Below are 13,270 nucleotides of genomic sequence, written 5' to 3' on the forward strand. Positions count from 1 at the left end.
GACAGCAGTCAGGTCGGCAGTCTTACCCATGATTGGGGTTTTGAGTGATGAACCAGGCTGGGACCTTTAAAGGCCTCAGGAATCTTTTGCAGGTGTTTAGAGTTAACTCGTTGATTCAGATGATTAGGTTCATAGCTCGTTTAGAGACCCTTTTAATGATATGCTAATTTTGTGAGATAGGAATTTTGGGTTTTCATGAGCTATATGCCAAAATCATCCGTATTAAGACAATAAAAGACCTGAAATATTTCAGTTAGTGTGCAATGAATCTAAAATATATGAATGTTAAATTTTCATCATGACATTATGGAAAATAATGAACTTTATCACAATATGCTAATATTTTGAGAAGGACCTGTATATGATCTAATCTTTAAGTGACATTCTGGTCCACACTCCATTCCAGTTGGTGGCGGTAATGCACCAATTCGTTTTTTGACAGCCGCCAATAAACAAAGAAGATACACTTCCAGGTCCTAAACAGAACGTGGTGCTGTGTGTTTTGTGTGACCGTAAACATTACATGTTTAACCCTGCGATAAGACGATTAGCTTTGACTGCAGTGATCCAGAAGAAGCCATGAAGAAGAGAGTTCATTACAGGTTTGTTCACTCATCGTGGTTCTCTGATAAAAGCAACTTGCACACCCTCCTGCGTGGGTTCAGACTCAGGTTTTCTGGCTAACACCATGCTTCGGCGAATGAACACGGGACAAAGGAACACACACACACACACACTCACACAACCATTGTCACTGGTAAGTGTGACCCCATTTTGAATTTTTTTTAATGCTACATATTTTAAACTTTTTTGTTTTTCTGTCTGCAGAGAAACATCGTTGCTCAGTCAACGATCATCGGTATATGCTGTCGGTCAGGTATCAGGCAGTTTGTTCCATCACAGCTCTGAAGCGTCTGAATCCTTGTCGGAATTATTCGGGACTGCGTTACCAGCTTCTTTTCCTCTGTGTCAGCCCGTTTCCAAGGTAAACGACACCTTTATCCACTTTATTGAAAATTTTTTGGGGATGTTTTTAGTTATTTTATGTTTTCTTCAGATACAACTGAATACCAAATAGAATTAACCCTTAAACACCTAAGTCCCAAAATGTTCATCTGGTCTTCTTGCCTATTTGAACTGTAAAAAGGAGGAAAAATGCACTCCCGAGTTAATGGTGTCACCCATTTTCTAGAAGACGTGGAACTAGTTTCACAGCTGAATGACCAACGATCACCTGCTGAGTTATCTCAAACTGCACAATTTATCTCTCTCATATATATGCAGGGGATCAGCATTATCAGCATATATTTAAGCTGGTACTTTTATTGGTAACATTTTATTGTCAGACAAGGCTTTACCAAAATAAAGAAATGTAATACACAGAATAACAGAAACCGGTTGCACACAAATCTAAAAAACAAGATTTGCTTCAATGTTTGCTCTAATGTTAGGCAACCCTAATAGCATTTTGTCTCCACTTTCTGTACAGCAGGTGGCGGTATTTTGGACAGCCTAGCAAAGCAGGTCTTGCATATAAATGTTAGCCAGATCATGCATTTGTACTATAATTTTATATCAATGCCATAATAATTTTATAAATAGTGCAACGTTCTGTTAGTGTTTCTCACTTTGCTCATCAAAAAGGAAGAGAAAATGAGTCAAAACAAAATTAGAAAGTCTCACAAAATGAACTTAACCCAGCTTGTTGCGCCGTAAGGAACTGCAGAGACAAAAAACCGAGAGAAAACCGGACCTCTCACTGTGATTGGTTGACTCTGTTGCCCTGACAACCCAAGAGACCAATTATTCTCCTCCCTCTCCCACTCTGCTCTCGCCTCTCCAGACACAGCATGGTTTTGATACAAACAACTGAAAGAAATGTTTCAAAAGTCACATGTGCAGGGAGGGGGTTACCTGGGCTAAGTGGAAAAGGAACTGGACTGGACTTAATGCTCCAAAGTCCTGTTTTCAGATAAAGGTAATTTCTTGTTTGGAAATCAAGGACCCAGAGTCTGGAGGAAGAGTGGAGAGGTACAGAACCCATGTTGCATAAAGTCCAGTATGAACTTTCCACAGTCAATGAATTGTTTTGGGTGCAGTGCCATCTGCTAGTTTTGGTCCACTGGATTTTCTTGGTACCTGCCCACACTGCCAAAGGTACCAAAAGCTGGTTCAATAACCATGGTGTTCCTGTTCTTGATTGGCCAGCAAACACCCCTGACTTTAACCCCATAGAGAATGTATGGGCTGTTGTCAAGAGAAAGATGAGAGACACCACACCCAACAAGGCAGATGACCTTAAGGCAGCTTTCAAAGCAATCTGGGCTGATCGCCTCTATGCCTCATATTGATGCAGTAATTCACGCAAGAGGAGGCCCAAACAAATATTGAGTGCATAGAAATGGGAATACTTTTCAGAAGCCTGACTTTTGTGTTTTAAATATCAGTTTTTGATCGGTCAGTAATCTCCTCCTCCAACCTCCCTACTATACCTTTCTGGGTAGCAGAATAAATTTCCAGAGCTTCCTCGAAGCCAACTGAAGGTCTCATGTTATGGTCATTCCAAATTCCTTCCATTTCCAAGTGTTTTCTTCAGCTAACACAGAAGCCACCTTCCTTCTGAGGCCCTGGTATTTGTCAGTTTCTTCGGGAGTCCCCTAAAACAATGAAACCCTGAAGGCCTCTTTCTTCAGCTCAACAGTATCCATCATCTCTGCTTTCTGCAAGTTGGTCTTTGGTTGTTACTATGACAAGCATCAATGATCTTCAGGCAACAGGTCCTGAACATGGCCTTCTCATTCCATCTCCCTTGGGACATCAGAAATTCTCATGGAGGAGTGAGCTGAAAATCGCCAGAACAGGTTACCCTGCCAGACATTACCCGCTCACTCTTACCACCTGTTAACCTCCCTGAAAACCGCATCTGTTTCACCAGGTAATTGTCACTGAAAAGCTCAGCTCCTTTTTTTTCACCCCACAGTCCAAGAGGTCACCCTGCAGGTCTAAAAGTATTCGACATTTGCCCCAAGATGGCCTATTACCAAGTACACCTATGAATGAAAAGATAAAACCATGAGGAAGTTATGGACATCCCTTGCCTAGCACAGAAATCAAATAACAAAAAAATGCATAAATCTATAAAGGAGAAGCCCTTGTTTGGTACATAAACAAAGACAGATCCTTCCCTCCTGTAACTCAAAGAGGCAGTCCACTCATTCACTGGGTAAAATACTATATCTAGTTGATAACACTCAACCTCATACACTAACTTTATCTCCACCAGTGAAGTGAGACTCCATATCCCAGCATTCACTCCGGTTTTTGCCTCCTGTCTTTGCCTGTTACCCACCCTACATTGCAACCGACCTCAACTTGTCTCTCTGCAGTTGTTGGCCCCACAGAAAGGTACCGTCCTGTTGCCTGTTTGGGCAGTGCCTGGCCGTGCCCCAAGAGCCACATGTGGTCGAGTATATAAAATGAAACAAACTCTTGCATCTGTAGAACATAATTCAATCTCACTTTCAGCACTGTGAAATCTGTTATATTTGTTATGTTTCTTAAACTTGTTTATCTGCTGACAATGGAGCAACAGGAACCCTGAGACATCTTTAATAACAGTCGGTTTTGAGGTCAAAGTTTCTGGTACATAAGGGTCAACATAAGATGTAATGAAGACTAGGTTTTTAAAGAAACACTATGACAAAATAAAGACACAGTTGTAAGATGTTTGAATCAAAAGTGGCAAGAGGCTATTGACAACTCTAGCTCTTCTTGTTAGTATATTAGGGTAAAATAAGAAAATGACATGTTTGGATATGATCAGTTCTTCTGATTTTATTCTTCTGATTTTATTTTTTATTATGGCAGCTTAATGAAAAGAGCACAGAAAGGGATGAGCAGCAGAAAGGTAGTTTAGAAGTTAATGTGGAAGTCAAGCAGAAGACCAGGCACCCCAGGAAGACATCAGTGGCTGAGCAGGAACTGCTTAACAGGTGGGAGGTTTAGGCATCATTCCCTTATCTATGTACTTTATAGTTCAGGTCTTCCTTCATTGTTCTAAACTTTCCAATAACCAAAAAGAAAAGAATCACAGAACCTTTGTGCTTTCTTTGTCTCCTTTCTCCTTTCTTTGCTTATCTGCATGGATTTTAGAGAGAGCAGTTTATTAAGAGGAGACAGTGACGAGCATGGGCAAGAAAAGTCAATGAAGAAAAGGAGGAGAGCATCAGAGACGGGCAGAGAAAACAGTGCAGAGAACTGGGTAATGAAGCGACAGAGACTGAACGTCAACAGACAAAACGAAGCCTTAAAGATGAAAAGGACAGTGTTTGTTGGTAACCTCCCAATAAGCTGCACATTAAAGGTATCAGTACACTCACAGTTTGTGCATTAATTGACAGCATTCTTCAGTTTGAAGGTTTAACTAAGTACTGTTCTCTGCATTACCCTATACATAGCACACGTTCAAAGTGATGCAGAAACAGTTGCAGTTTTCATTCCAGTTTGCCTTCATCTGATCTGAAATGCTACACTAAAATTATGAAGAGATTAACTCATATTTATCCAATTTTAGCTTTACATTACTGGCTCAGTTAAATCCAGAATTCTTCTTTAATTTAAAGCCCTGCGTGATCAAACTCCATCGTACAGTGAATACTATCTGTTCAGATTGTTCCACGCATTCTCAACCGTGCACTGCACTGTCAGATGACAGGTTTACTATTGATTATGTAACAAATATATCTTTTTGCTTTTTGATTGAGATAGATATAGATCAAGTTTCTTTTTCTGAGACATATCTATAGTTGTGCTGCTATAGGCATAACTATTAATATACTTCTCTTGGACCTCATGGCCAAGCTGCCCTGATTCATACTTTTTTTTATGTAATTCAGCCGAACATCTATGTTCCAATCAAAGATGTACAGTTTTCACTAAAGGTTCTTATTGGTCAATAACGCACTGGTTTAAAACATTTTCTCCTTAGTGAGAAGAGTGATATCTCACTATGATTTCCTTGCCATTTCATGTCACTGTGGTTACTGATCAGAGCTGTGCAGAGACCATTAAAGGGGCAGGTCCTCAAAGTCAAATAAGGGGACATATAACAAGCTCCATTATACATGAGAGATCTGATTGTTCCATATATTCCTAACAGAGCACTTTGTTCTCAGACTTCAGGTTTATTGGTGATTCCTAGAGTCTCTATTCTCAATTTTGTTGTATCCCCCAGTACAATGACAATAAAGACTTTTCTATGTTCTCTAGAAGTAGAATGGGAGGCAGATCCTTTAGTTTTCAGGCTCCTCTCCTCTGTAACCAGCTCCCAGTTTTAGTCCGTGAGGCAGACACCCTGTCTGCTTTTAAGGCTAGGCCAACAACTTTACCTTTTGATAAAGCTTATAGTTTGGGTGGCTTAGGTTATTCTGAGCTATCTCTGTAGTTATCCTGCTATAGGCTTAGGTTGCTGGAGGACAGCAGCTTACTTTCACTCTCTGTGCTACATTATCATACTACTCTCCAATTTTGCGTTATTTTCTGTTATTTTAGCTCGTAACCTAATGTTCTCTGTTTTTTTTTCTTTCTAGAAGCTACATCTAGCCTGGCTCTGTGTTTAGCTTTGGCACCTTCCTGGAGGGGGGCGTCGTCCAAGCTGCTGCTGCCAAAAACTTAATGCTCGCCTTCTGCAGATGATACACTTGGTCCTGTCTTTCAATGTTTAAACCCTGTATCTCTCTTAGACATAGCTACTGGCTGAGCTTGTACTGTGACTAACTGTATGTGCTCTCTTTTATCTTCCAGACTTGAAAACAGCATCAGACTTTATGTGCTTAGCTCTCTTTCACTCCTAGATGTAGGCACAAAAGGAGCTACAATCATTAATCTTTTACTTTTCTCTACCATAGAAAGTACTCCTGGATTAGTGCTTCTTTGTTCTTTTTGTATCTCTGCTCCGTTCTCTCCAACCCCGAGTCAGTCGTGGCTGCTCACGCTGAATCTGGTTCTGCTGGAGGTTTCTTCCTGTTAAAAGGGAGTTTTCCTTTCCACTGTTGCTACATGCATGCTCAGTATATGAAAGACTGTTGCAAAGTTAATGCAAACGACTGTCCACTGTCTCTACATGCTCATCCAGGAGTGAATGCTGCAAGTCACTGACTCAATGCAATCTGCTGGGTTTCCTTAGGTAGGAAAACTTTTCAACCAATTTGAATAATAAACTCAATTTTGTTTGATAGTTGGGATTAATTGGAGTTTATGTACCCAATTTGAAATCTGTATGATTTGATTGAATTGATTTTGTAAAGTGCCTTGTGTTGTGAATTGGAACCATAGGCGTATGTCTCCCCCAATATTGGAGACAGGTGCATTTGTCTCCCCAAAAAGTTATTCCGCAGAGGAGAAAAATGCTTTGTTTTTACATTTTTACCTCACGTGCTTTTATTGTCACTGGTTCACCTCCTCCCTTAGCTGCTCTGAGTGTTTGGGAAGCAAGGCTGATGGGGGCGCTACAGAAACAATTTGATCAGAGACCTCTGAATGAGGTAAAACTGTATGTAGGGAATGTTTTCATGAATATAACTGGTTTTTAACGTCTTGTTGTTAATATTTAGAAACCATATCTTTTGACCTAAGTCATCTTAATCCTGAGATGGGTACTCGTCCATTATTTCAACTGCAAACTTTGTCCCTGTTCCCAAGTAACGTCAACCCCATCCAAATGTTTGGTCATCTTATTTCAGCAAAATGCCACCACCAAAGAAAAGACTTAAACAATAGCAGGACTTACTTTGTTTTCTTAAAAAGAGTAACGTCAGTGTGAGTAACAGTTACACATCATGAGGTCAACACCTAATGATACTCAACTATTTAACATGTGTGACATTACATTTGATATTATGCGTAATAATGTCACATAAGTAGTGAGGCAGTTGAAGCAAAAAAAGTTGAAGTCTAAAAAAAAAAAAAATCAGTGAACACTTTTAATGTCGGTTGGGTTATGCAGATTTGACAGTGTATGAGCCTAAACACATCTGCAAATCAGTTGTTAAAAGTCTTTATGTATAGGAGAAGCCTCAACAGATGCTGTTTTTTTATCTTTTGCAAGTCAAACCCTGATACTGTATTTGACCTTATGTCATAATGCCATTTAGGGACATCAATGGTTTGAGGAAGTTTTGACCAAAAAAACATGTTCAACTATTTACGGATCTGTAAGGTTTCCAATATGTCCCCCCAATGTTTAACTCATTCCTACACCCTTGATTGGCGCTATATAAATAAAAGTGAATTGAATTAAATATAACCAGATTCTAGGGTGGTATATTAGCAAGAAGCTCTCACAGCCTTTACAGTTTAATGTACCACAAAATAGTAAACATTCTGATGTACAGTTCAATCAAATCCAAGGAAAACTATAATATAGAACACAACACCATGCATATGTGTATTAAATGTTTTATTGTGATCAGAATTTCATTCCGTAGGACTCCTTTCATCATAGGACATACTTTTACATGCATATGGGGAAACTTTGTAACACACTTATATTGTTAAAAATGTAAACAGAGGGGCTAACTACAACCTTAAAGAAAAAATAAATAAAGCAGCCTGGATTTATTGTTTTTACAGTGGGTGTGAAAATGGCCCGTTCAGAGCAGCACTGTTGTATCAAACATTAACATGGAACTGCAGATAATAAATCGAAAATCAGGTGCTGACACATATTAGACCAACACTTCCCTAACAATCCCCAACTTTTGACTACTTCAAGGAGCTCCATTGTTTGTTTCATGTTTCTTTACAAAGCATCTCTGAACTTAAAAACCCTGTGAAGAATGATAATATAAAAAATATTTAAAAATTAAAGTTTTTTTTTCTCATTATTCAGTCAATAACTCAGAATAACAGAAGTCAATTGAGAGAAAATTAGACATTGAGAGCCTCTGCAGGCTGGACTATGAGGATTGTTTTTCTTAGTCCAGTTTCATTTTTACTAATCCCACACTTCTATGGAGCAGGAGTGGTTTAATTGGTCAATACATACATACATTTTCTGTGTAGAACTATAATCTATCAGGAATGATGTGAGGGAGCTAATGTTTTATTTCACAGCTTATTTACAGCTATTTTTATTTTTCAGTCCAAATAATTAAAAGCCAACTCCAGGTTGCTGCTTGTTATTTTAATACTTTCTGGTTGTGTAATTGTGAGGCAGTGTGCTCTATCAGTAGCCTCCATGTGTGAGACAGTCATAGAGAGTCAGCACATCATTCAAACGTATACCTTTTTTTACAGTTTCACAAAATCAGGTAGTGCAGCACACAGACATACATTATTTATTAAGTTGGAAATTCCCCCCATACTATCTAATCAAGTTCCAAGAAATTACTCATTATAAATGTCTTGGAAGAATGAAATTTCTTTTTTTTATAAAATCATATCTTAATAAACTGAGACATAAAACCTACATTATAAGTTGAGAGAAATTGTGACAGAGATGTGATATAATATAAATAACTATTGGTTAGTGACAGGCTATTTACTTCATTCTAACCTTAAAACAGCTAATTGTCAGATGAATAACTGCATTTTTACCCAAAACAATGCCTAAAAAGTTTAAATATAAATAAATTACATCGCCAGTGCATATCTCATCATCACACATCTCTAAAAAGCTATTCTACTAATTTTTTAGTAATATTAGTAAGTGACAGCTCACCAGTGAACCTATTCAGTTCAGATAAAAATAGCTTGTCCTTGCCAGCCTCCTGCTGCTCTCTGCTCAGAGTGGTCCTCTGTCAGTGATGAAGCAGAAACGATGCGAAGTTGTTGTGTTGTCGGACAAGTATGCATATCTTAAAATTTCACTCACAAGTTTATTGACCAACAACTGTCCTGAAACCTGGACCAAAAGAAACATATTCCAGGCAACATAGTCTGCCAATCTATCTCACTGCTTTAAGAGCAGTTATTGCCTGTGTCACGGGCAAAAGGTCAAAGGTAACGAGGTTAACAGAGGCTAGGGTTGGGTTTGCTCTTTGTATTTTTATCCCGTGGATCTACTGGTCTGTTCACCTTTTTTTTATTTCTGAAGGTTTCAGCAGGTGGCTGCTTACACTGATTGTTTGCAATTGCAGTTTACAATTCAGTGCAATTGGGTAGGCTTCCTTAAATAGTTATCAACTGGCATTATAGTCATAATTAGACTTTCTTTAGAATGGACAGTTTATCATTGCATCTAATCTGCCAATATGACTGGATTTTATATGTGTAAATTGATTCATTTAGTCTTTTTTTAATGCTTTATTTAAAGCTTGAATTAAATTAAAACACTATTTCTTTTTTTATTACCTTTTATAATAATATTTATGCCTGTGCTTCCTCCTGTTGGTGGGTCCTGGACACAGACACCACATTAGAACCTGTGGAGGAGTGGTAATGTGACCTCAGGTTTCTTTTTCAGTAAAAAGGCAAATAAAATACTAGGCAGTTTTTAAAGGTATTTATTAAGATTATTTTGTCTTGTTTTTGTCAATTATTTTGTGAAGGAGCTGATGTGTAATGGTTTTTTTTTTGGTACTTTCTTTAGACCCTGCGAAGACTCTTTAGAGATAAAGGACCGATTGAATCTGTTCGGTTTCGCTCTGTGGTAAAGGAAGTCAATACTCAAACTTTTTATATTCAGTAAAATTGGTGTACATTCTCTTATTGGAATTATATTTTAATCACTGCAGGTCAGAGAGGATCCCTCCATGTCTCGCAAAGAAGCAACTATTAAGTAAGTTCCTGTTTAAAATATAAGAACTTTACAGCTTTATCTGTCCTAGAAGAACCTGGCATTTTATTTACATAATGCAGCGACAGTATTGTAAGTTAGGAAACATTAAATGTGATGTATTCATGTCAGATTCTCCTTTAGCAACTTTCAACTAACATGTCATAGATGTCTCAGTTAGTATAAAAGTAAAAACATTTAAATCGTTTATTATAGCATTTCTTACAGTTCTGAAAACCTTCCGTGTTAGTGGTTTGAAATGTTGATATCACCAAAACAGACAGTCTGTCTGGCTAGCTGTTAGTCTTTCACCACACTGAGGCTTTGTTCCATTGCCATAAACCTATTGCCATATGTCTTACAACAGGTAAGGAAACTATTATGTATAATGTCCTCAAAGCACCTTACTTTTTTTAAAATTTTGTTTTGTTATGGATTTCTGTATCGTTACACTTTCTTCCAATTTTGCTTTTCTAAAAAGGTTACAAACAAGTTGGAATTATTTAATTGCCTGTTGTTCAGTAAACTATTTTTACATTTACAGACGCAAAGTTCATCCCAAGAAGCAAAGCATAAATGCTTATCTGGTGTTTAAAAATGAAGCGGGAGTTGCTAAAGCTCTGGAGAGGTGACACTTTTCATTGGAGCCTGAAGCTTAATAGTGCTGCTGAGCAATTAATGAAGTTGAATGGCAAACTGTCAACAAGCAAACAAAGGGTCATGTACTCTGTCTTCACAGGAACGGCATGGAGATTGAGAAAGGCTTTCACATCCGAGTGGACAGAGTGGCTAATTACTCATCAGTAAGTACTGCCGACATTACAGGTCACCTGCACACTTTGTGGATCTGTTGACAGTTGTTGACAATTCCTCTTATTTTGCAGCATGATCACAAGCGCTCAGTTTTTGTTGGGAATCTGGCATTTGGTAAGATGCTGTGCCAAACCAAATAGATGATACAATTTTATACACATTATACATATCTGTTCTGCTATCTGTGCATCTTTGTAGATATCAAGGAGTTTGCATTTCGAAGGCATTTTGAAGAGTGTGGAAAAGTGGAGGCAGTGCGACTAGTGCGAGACCCAAAGTCTGGACTCGGGAAAGGATTCGGCTACATCCTGTTTGAGGTGCACTGAAACAATCAGTATAAGGCAACTATTACGAAGGCTATACCTAATCAAATGTTGGGCCCTTTGGGTTTATTGTAACAAAGTTACAGTTTCTTAATCAGTTTGATGAATTGCAAATTTCCAAAATAATGTTTTACGGTGTAAATATTTTAAAATAATTGATTTAATTTTCTCCCTGATGCAGAATGTGGATTCGGTACAGATGGCGCTAGCACTGAATGGCTCAAAGCTGGAGAGTAGGTCCATTCGTGTAAAGAGATCGCTGCAAAAGGAGAAACAGAAGAATAAAACCAATGGCAAAGGAACACTGAGGCACTTCAGCCAAAATGCTGCACACAATTCAGGAGGGGTAGAGGAACCTGGTCAAACAACTTTAAAATCCAAACCAAATAATCTCTACTCTTTTAACGGAGAGATGGTGGATCCAAACAAAAAAAAAAAGAAAGCTCTAAAGAAAAAAAAAAAAACGAAAAAAATACACATCCAGTGTCTGAATGACTGACAATAACAAAATACTTTCCTTAATTACACCAAAATAAACTGAGATTTTTCCTAACAAACAACTCTTATGCAATGCTCTGTCTAGACAAATGACTTGAAAATGTATTCTCAAAATACAAAGTTTGTGTGAATAAATTTAAAAAAAAATATTAATCATGAATTGTGCTTGAATAAAACCATTTTGTCAAATTTTATGCTTATAATATGTGCTTATATGATTGCAGTATATGTAATTGCAATAATGTGATGGGGTTAGTGAGTAGGTCTAATCGAACACAGCTCTCTTCAGACAAATGCATTTTAATTTTGGTTTAAACAGGTTTAGGTCTGCACTTTGACTACATCAATCTCTTGATACCCTTTTTCTTTCAGCCCCATTTAGGCTGAAAGAAAATGTCCAGTGGCAACAAACAAAATCACCATCCCTCCATTTTTGATGCTTGACAGTTGGAATATCTGCTATGCTGTATAACGTGAAGAAAACCACAAGAAAAAACCTTTTCCCTGGTCCGGAATTAAGTAGCCAGTGCACATCTGGACTAAGGTTATGCAGTGACTGAGTTTAAATCAAGACTATGTCATCAAAATAGACAGGCCATATTAATGAAACTAGAAAAGTTTGCATTTCCTGTGAAAATGCAGTGTGAATGCTATAAGCTGAATTTTCTTAGCTGAAAGCTGGCAGAAACAAGCTGAAATTGACTGCAGAAAATCTGCTGAGATGTAATGAATTAGAAGAAAACATAAATGCTAAACTGTTGAAAGCTGGCAGGAAAGTGGCTAAATTTGACAGCAGAATATCAGCTGAAATCTGATAAATTAGAAAGAGCAGAAACATTAGCAAAGAAAAACTGATATGTTTAAGCCGGAAGACTACAGGTCCTTCTCAATATATTAGCATATTGTGATAAAGTTCATTATTTTCCATAATGTCATGATGAAAATTTAACATTCATATATTTTAGATTCATTGCACACTAACTGAAATATTTCAGGTCTTTTATTGTCTTATTACGGATAATTTTGGCATACAGCTCATGAAAACTCAAAATTCCTATCTCACAAAATTAGCACATCATTAAAAGGGTCTCTAAACGAGCTATGAACCTAATCATCTGAATCAACGAGTTAACTCTAAACACCTGCAAAAGATTCCTGAGGCCTTTAAAACTCCCAGCCTGGTTCATCACTCAAACCCCCAATCATGGGTAAGACTGCTGACCTGACTGCTGTCCAGAAGGCCACTATTGACACCCTCAAGCAAGAGGGTAAGACACAGAAAGAAATTTCTGAACGAATAGGCTGTTCCCAGAGTGCTGTATCAAGGCACCTCAGTGGGAAGTCTGTGGGAAGGAAAAAGTGTGGCAGAAAATGCTGCACAACGAGAAGAGGTGACCGGACCCTGAGGAAGATTGTGGAGAAGTGCCGATTCCAGACCTTGGGGGACCTGCGGAAGCAGTGGACTGAGTCTGGAGTAGAAACAACCAGAGCCACCGTGCACAGGCGTGTGCAGGAAATGGGCTACAGGTGCTGCATTCCCCAGGTCAAGCCACTTTTGAACCAGAAACAGCGGCAGAAGCGCCTGACCTGGGCTACAGAGAAGCAGCACTGGACTGTTGCTCATTGGTCCAAAGTACTTTTTTCGGATGAAAGCAAATTTTGCATGTCATTCAGAAATCAAGGTGCCAGAGTCTGGAGGAAGACTGGGGAGAAGGAAATGCCAGAAGTCCAGTGTCAAGTACCCACAGTCAGTGATGGTCTGGGGTGCCGTGTCAGCTGCTGGTGTTGGTCCACTGTGTTTTATCAAAGGCAGGATCAATGCAGCTAGCTATCAGGAGATTTTGGAGCACTTCATGCTTCC

At 38.5% G+C, this 13,270-nt stretch overlaps 1 protein-coding gene across 2 annotated transcripts; it reads left to right on the forward strand.

The window, feature by feature from the left end:
- Window positions 1–441: 441 nt before the first annotated feature.
- On the forward strand, window positions 442–11,598 carry rbm34 (RNA binding motif protein 34). 2 transcript variants are annotated; one of them, XM_047351693.1, is made up of 11 exons: window positions 442–602; window positions 829–985; window positions 3,868–3,992; window positions 4,153–4,363; window positions 9,590–9,649; window positions 9,735–9,778; window positions 10,320–10,403; window positions 10,515–10,578; window positions 10,660–10,702; window positions 10,787–10,905; window positions 11,093–11,598. In XM_047351693.1, the coding sequence occupies exons 1-11, from the start codon at window positions 580–582 to the stop codon at window positions 11,408–11,410; spliced, it is 1,248 nt and encodes a 415-aa protein (XP_047207649.1). In that variant the 5' UTR covers window positions 442–579; the 3' UTR covers window positions 11,411–11,598. The 2 variants fall into 2 exon arrangements, with proteins under 2 accessions (XP_047207649.1, XP_047207650.1); XM_047351694.1 differs by having other exon boundaries at window positions 4,153–4,261.
- Window positions 11,599–13,270: the final 1,672 nt, after the last annotated feature.

This window comes from Girardinichthys multiradiatus, chromosome 22 (genome assembly GCF_021462225.1).
Source record: "Girardinichthys multiradiatus isolate DD_20200921_A chromosome 22, DD_fGirMul_XY1, whole genome shotgun sequence".
NCBI lineage: Eukaryota > Metazoa > Chordata > Actinopteri > Cyprinodontiformes > Goodeidae > Girardinichthys > Girardinichthys multiradiatus.

Excerpts from the sequence above, each read along its gene's own strand:
- rbm34 (XM_047351693.1), top strand. The coding sequence starts at position 580 with ATGAAGAAGAGAGTTCATTACAG. Across the intron at positions 603-828 it reads AAGAAGAGAGTTCATTACAG|AGAAACATCGTTGCTCAGTC; the intron begins GTTTGTTCACTC and ends TTCTGTCTGCAG. Across the intron at positions 10,703-10,786 it reads TGTTGGGAATCTGGCATTTG|ATATCAAGGAGTTTGCATTT; the intron begins GTAAGATGCTGT and ends GCATCTTTGTAG.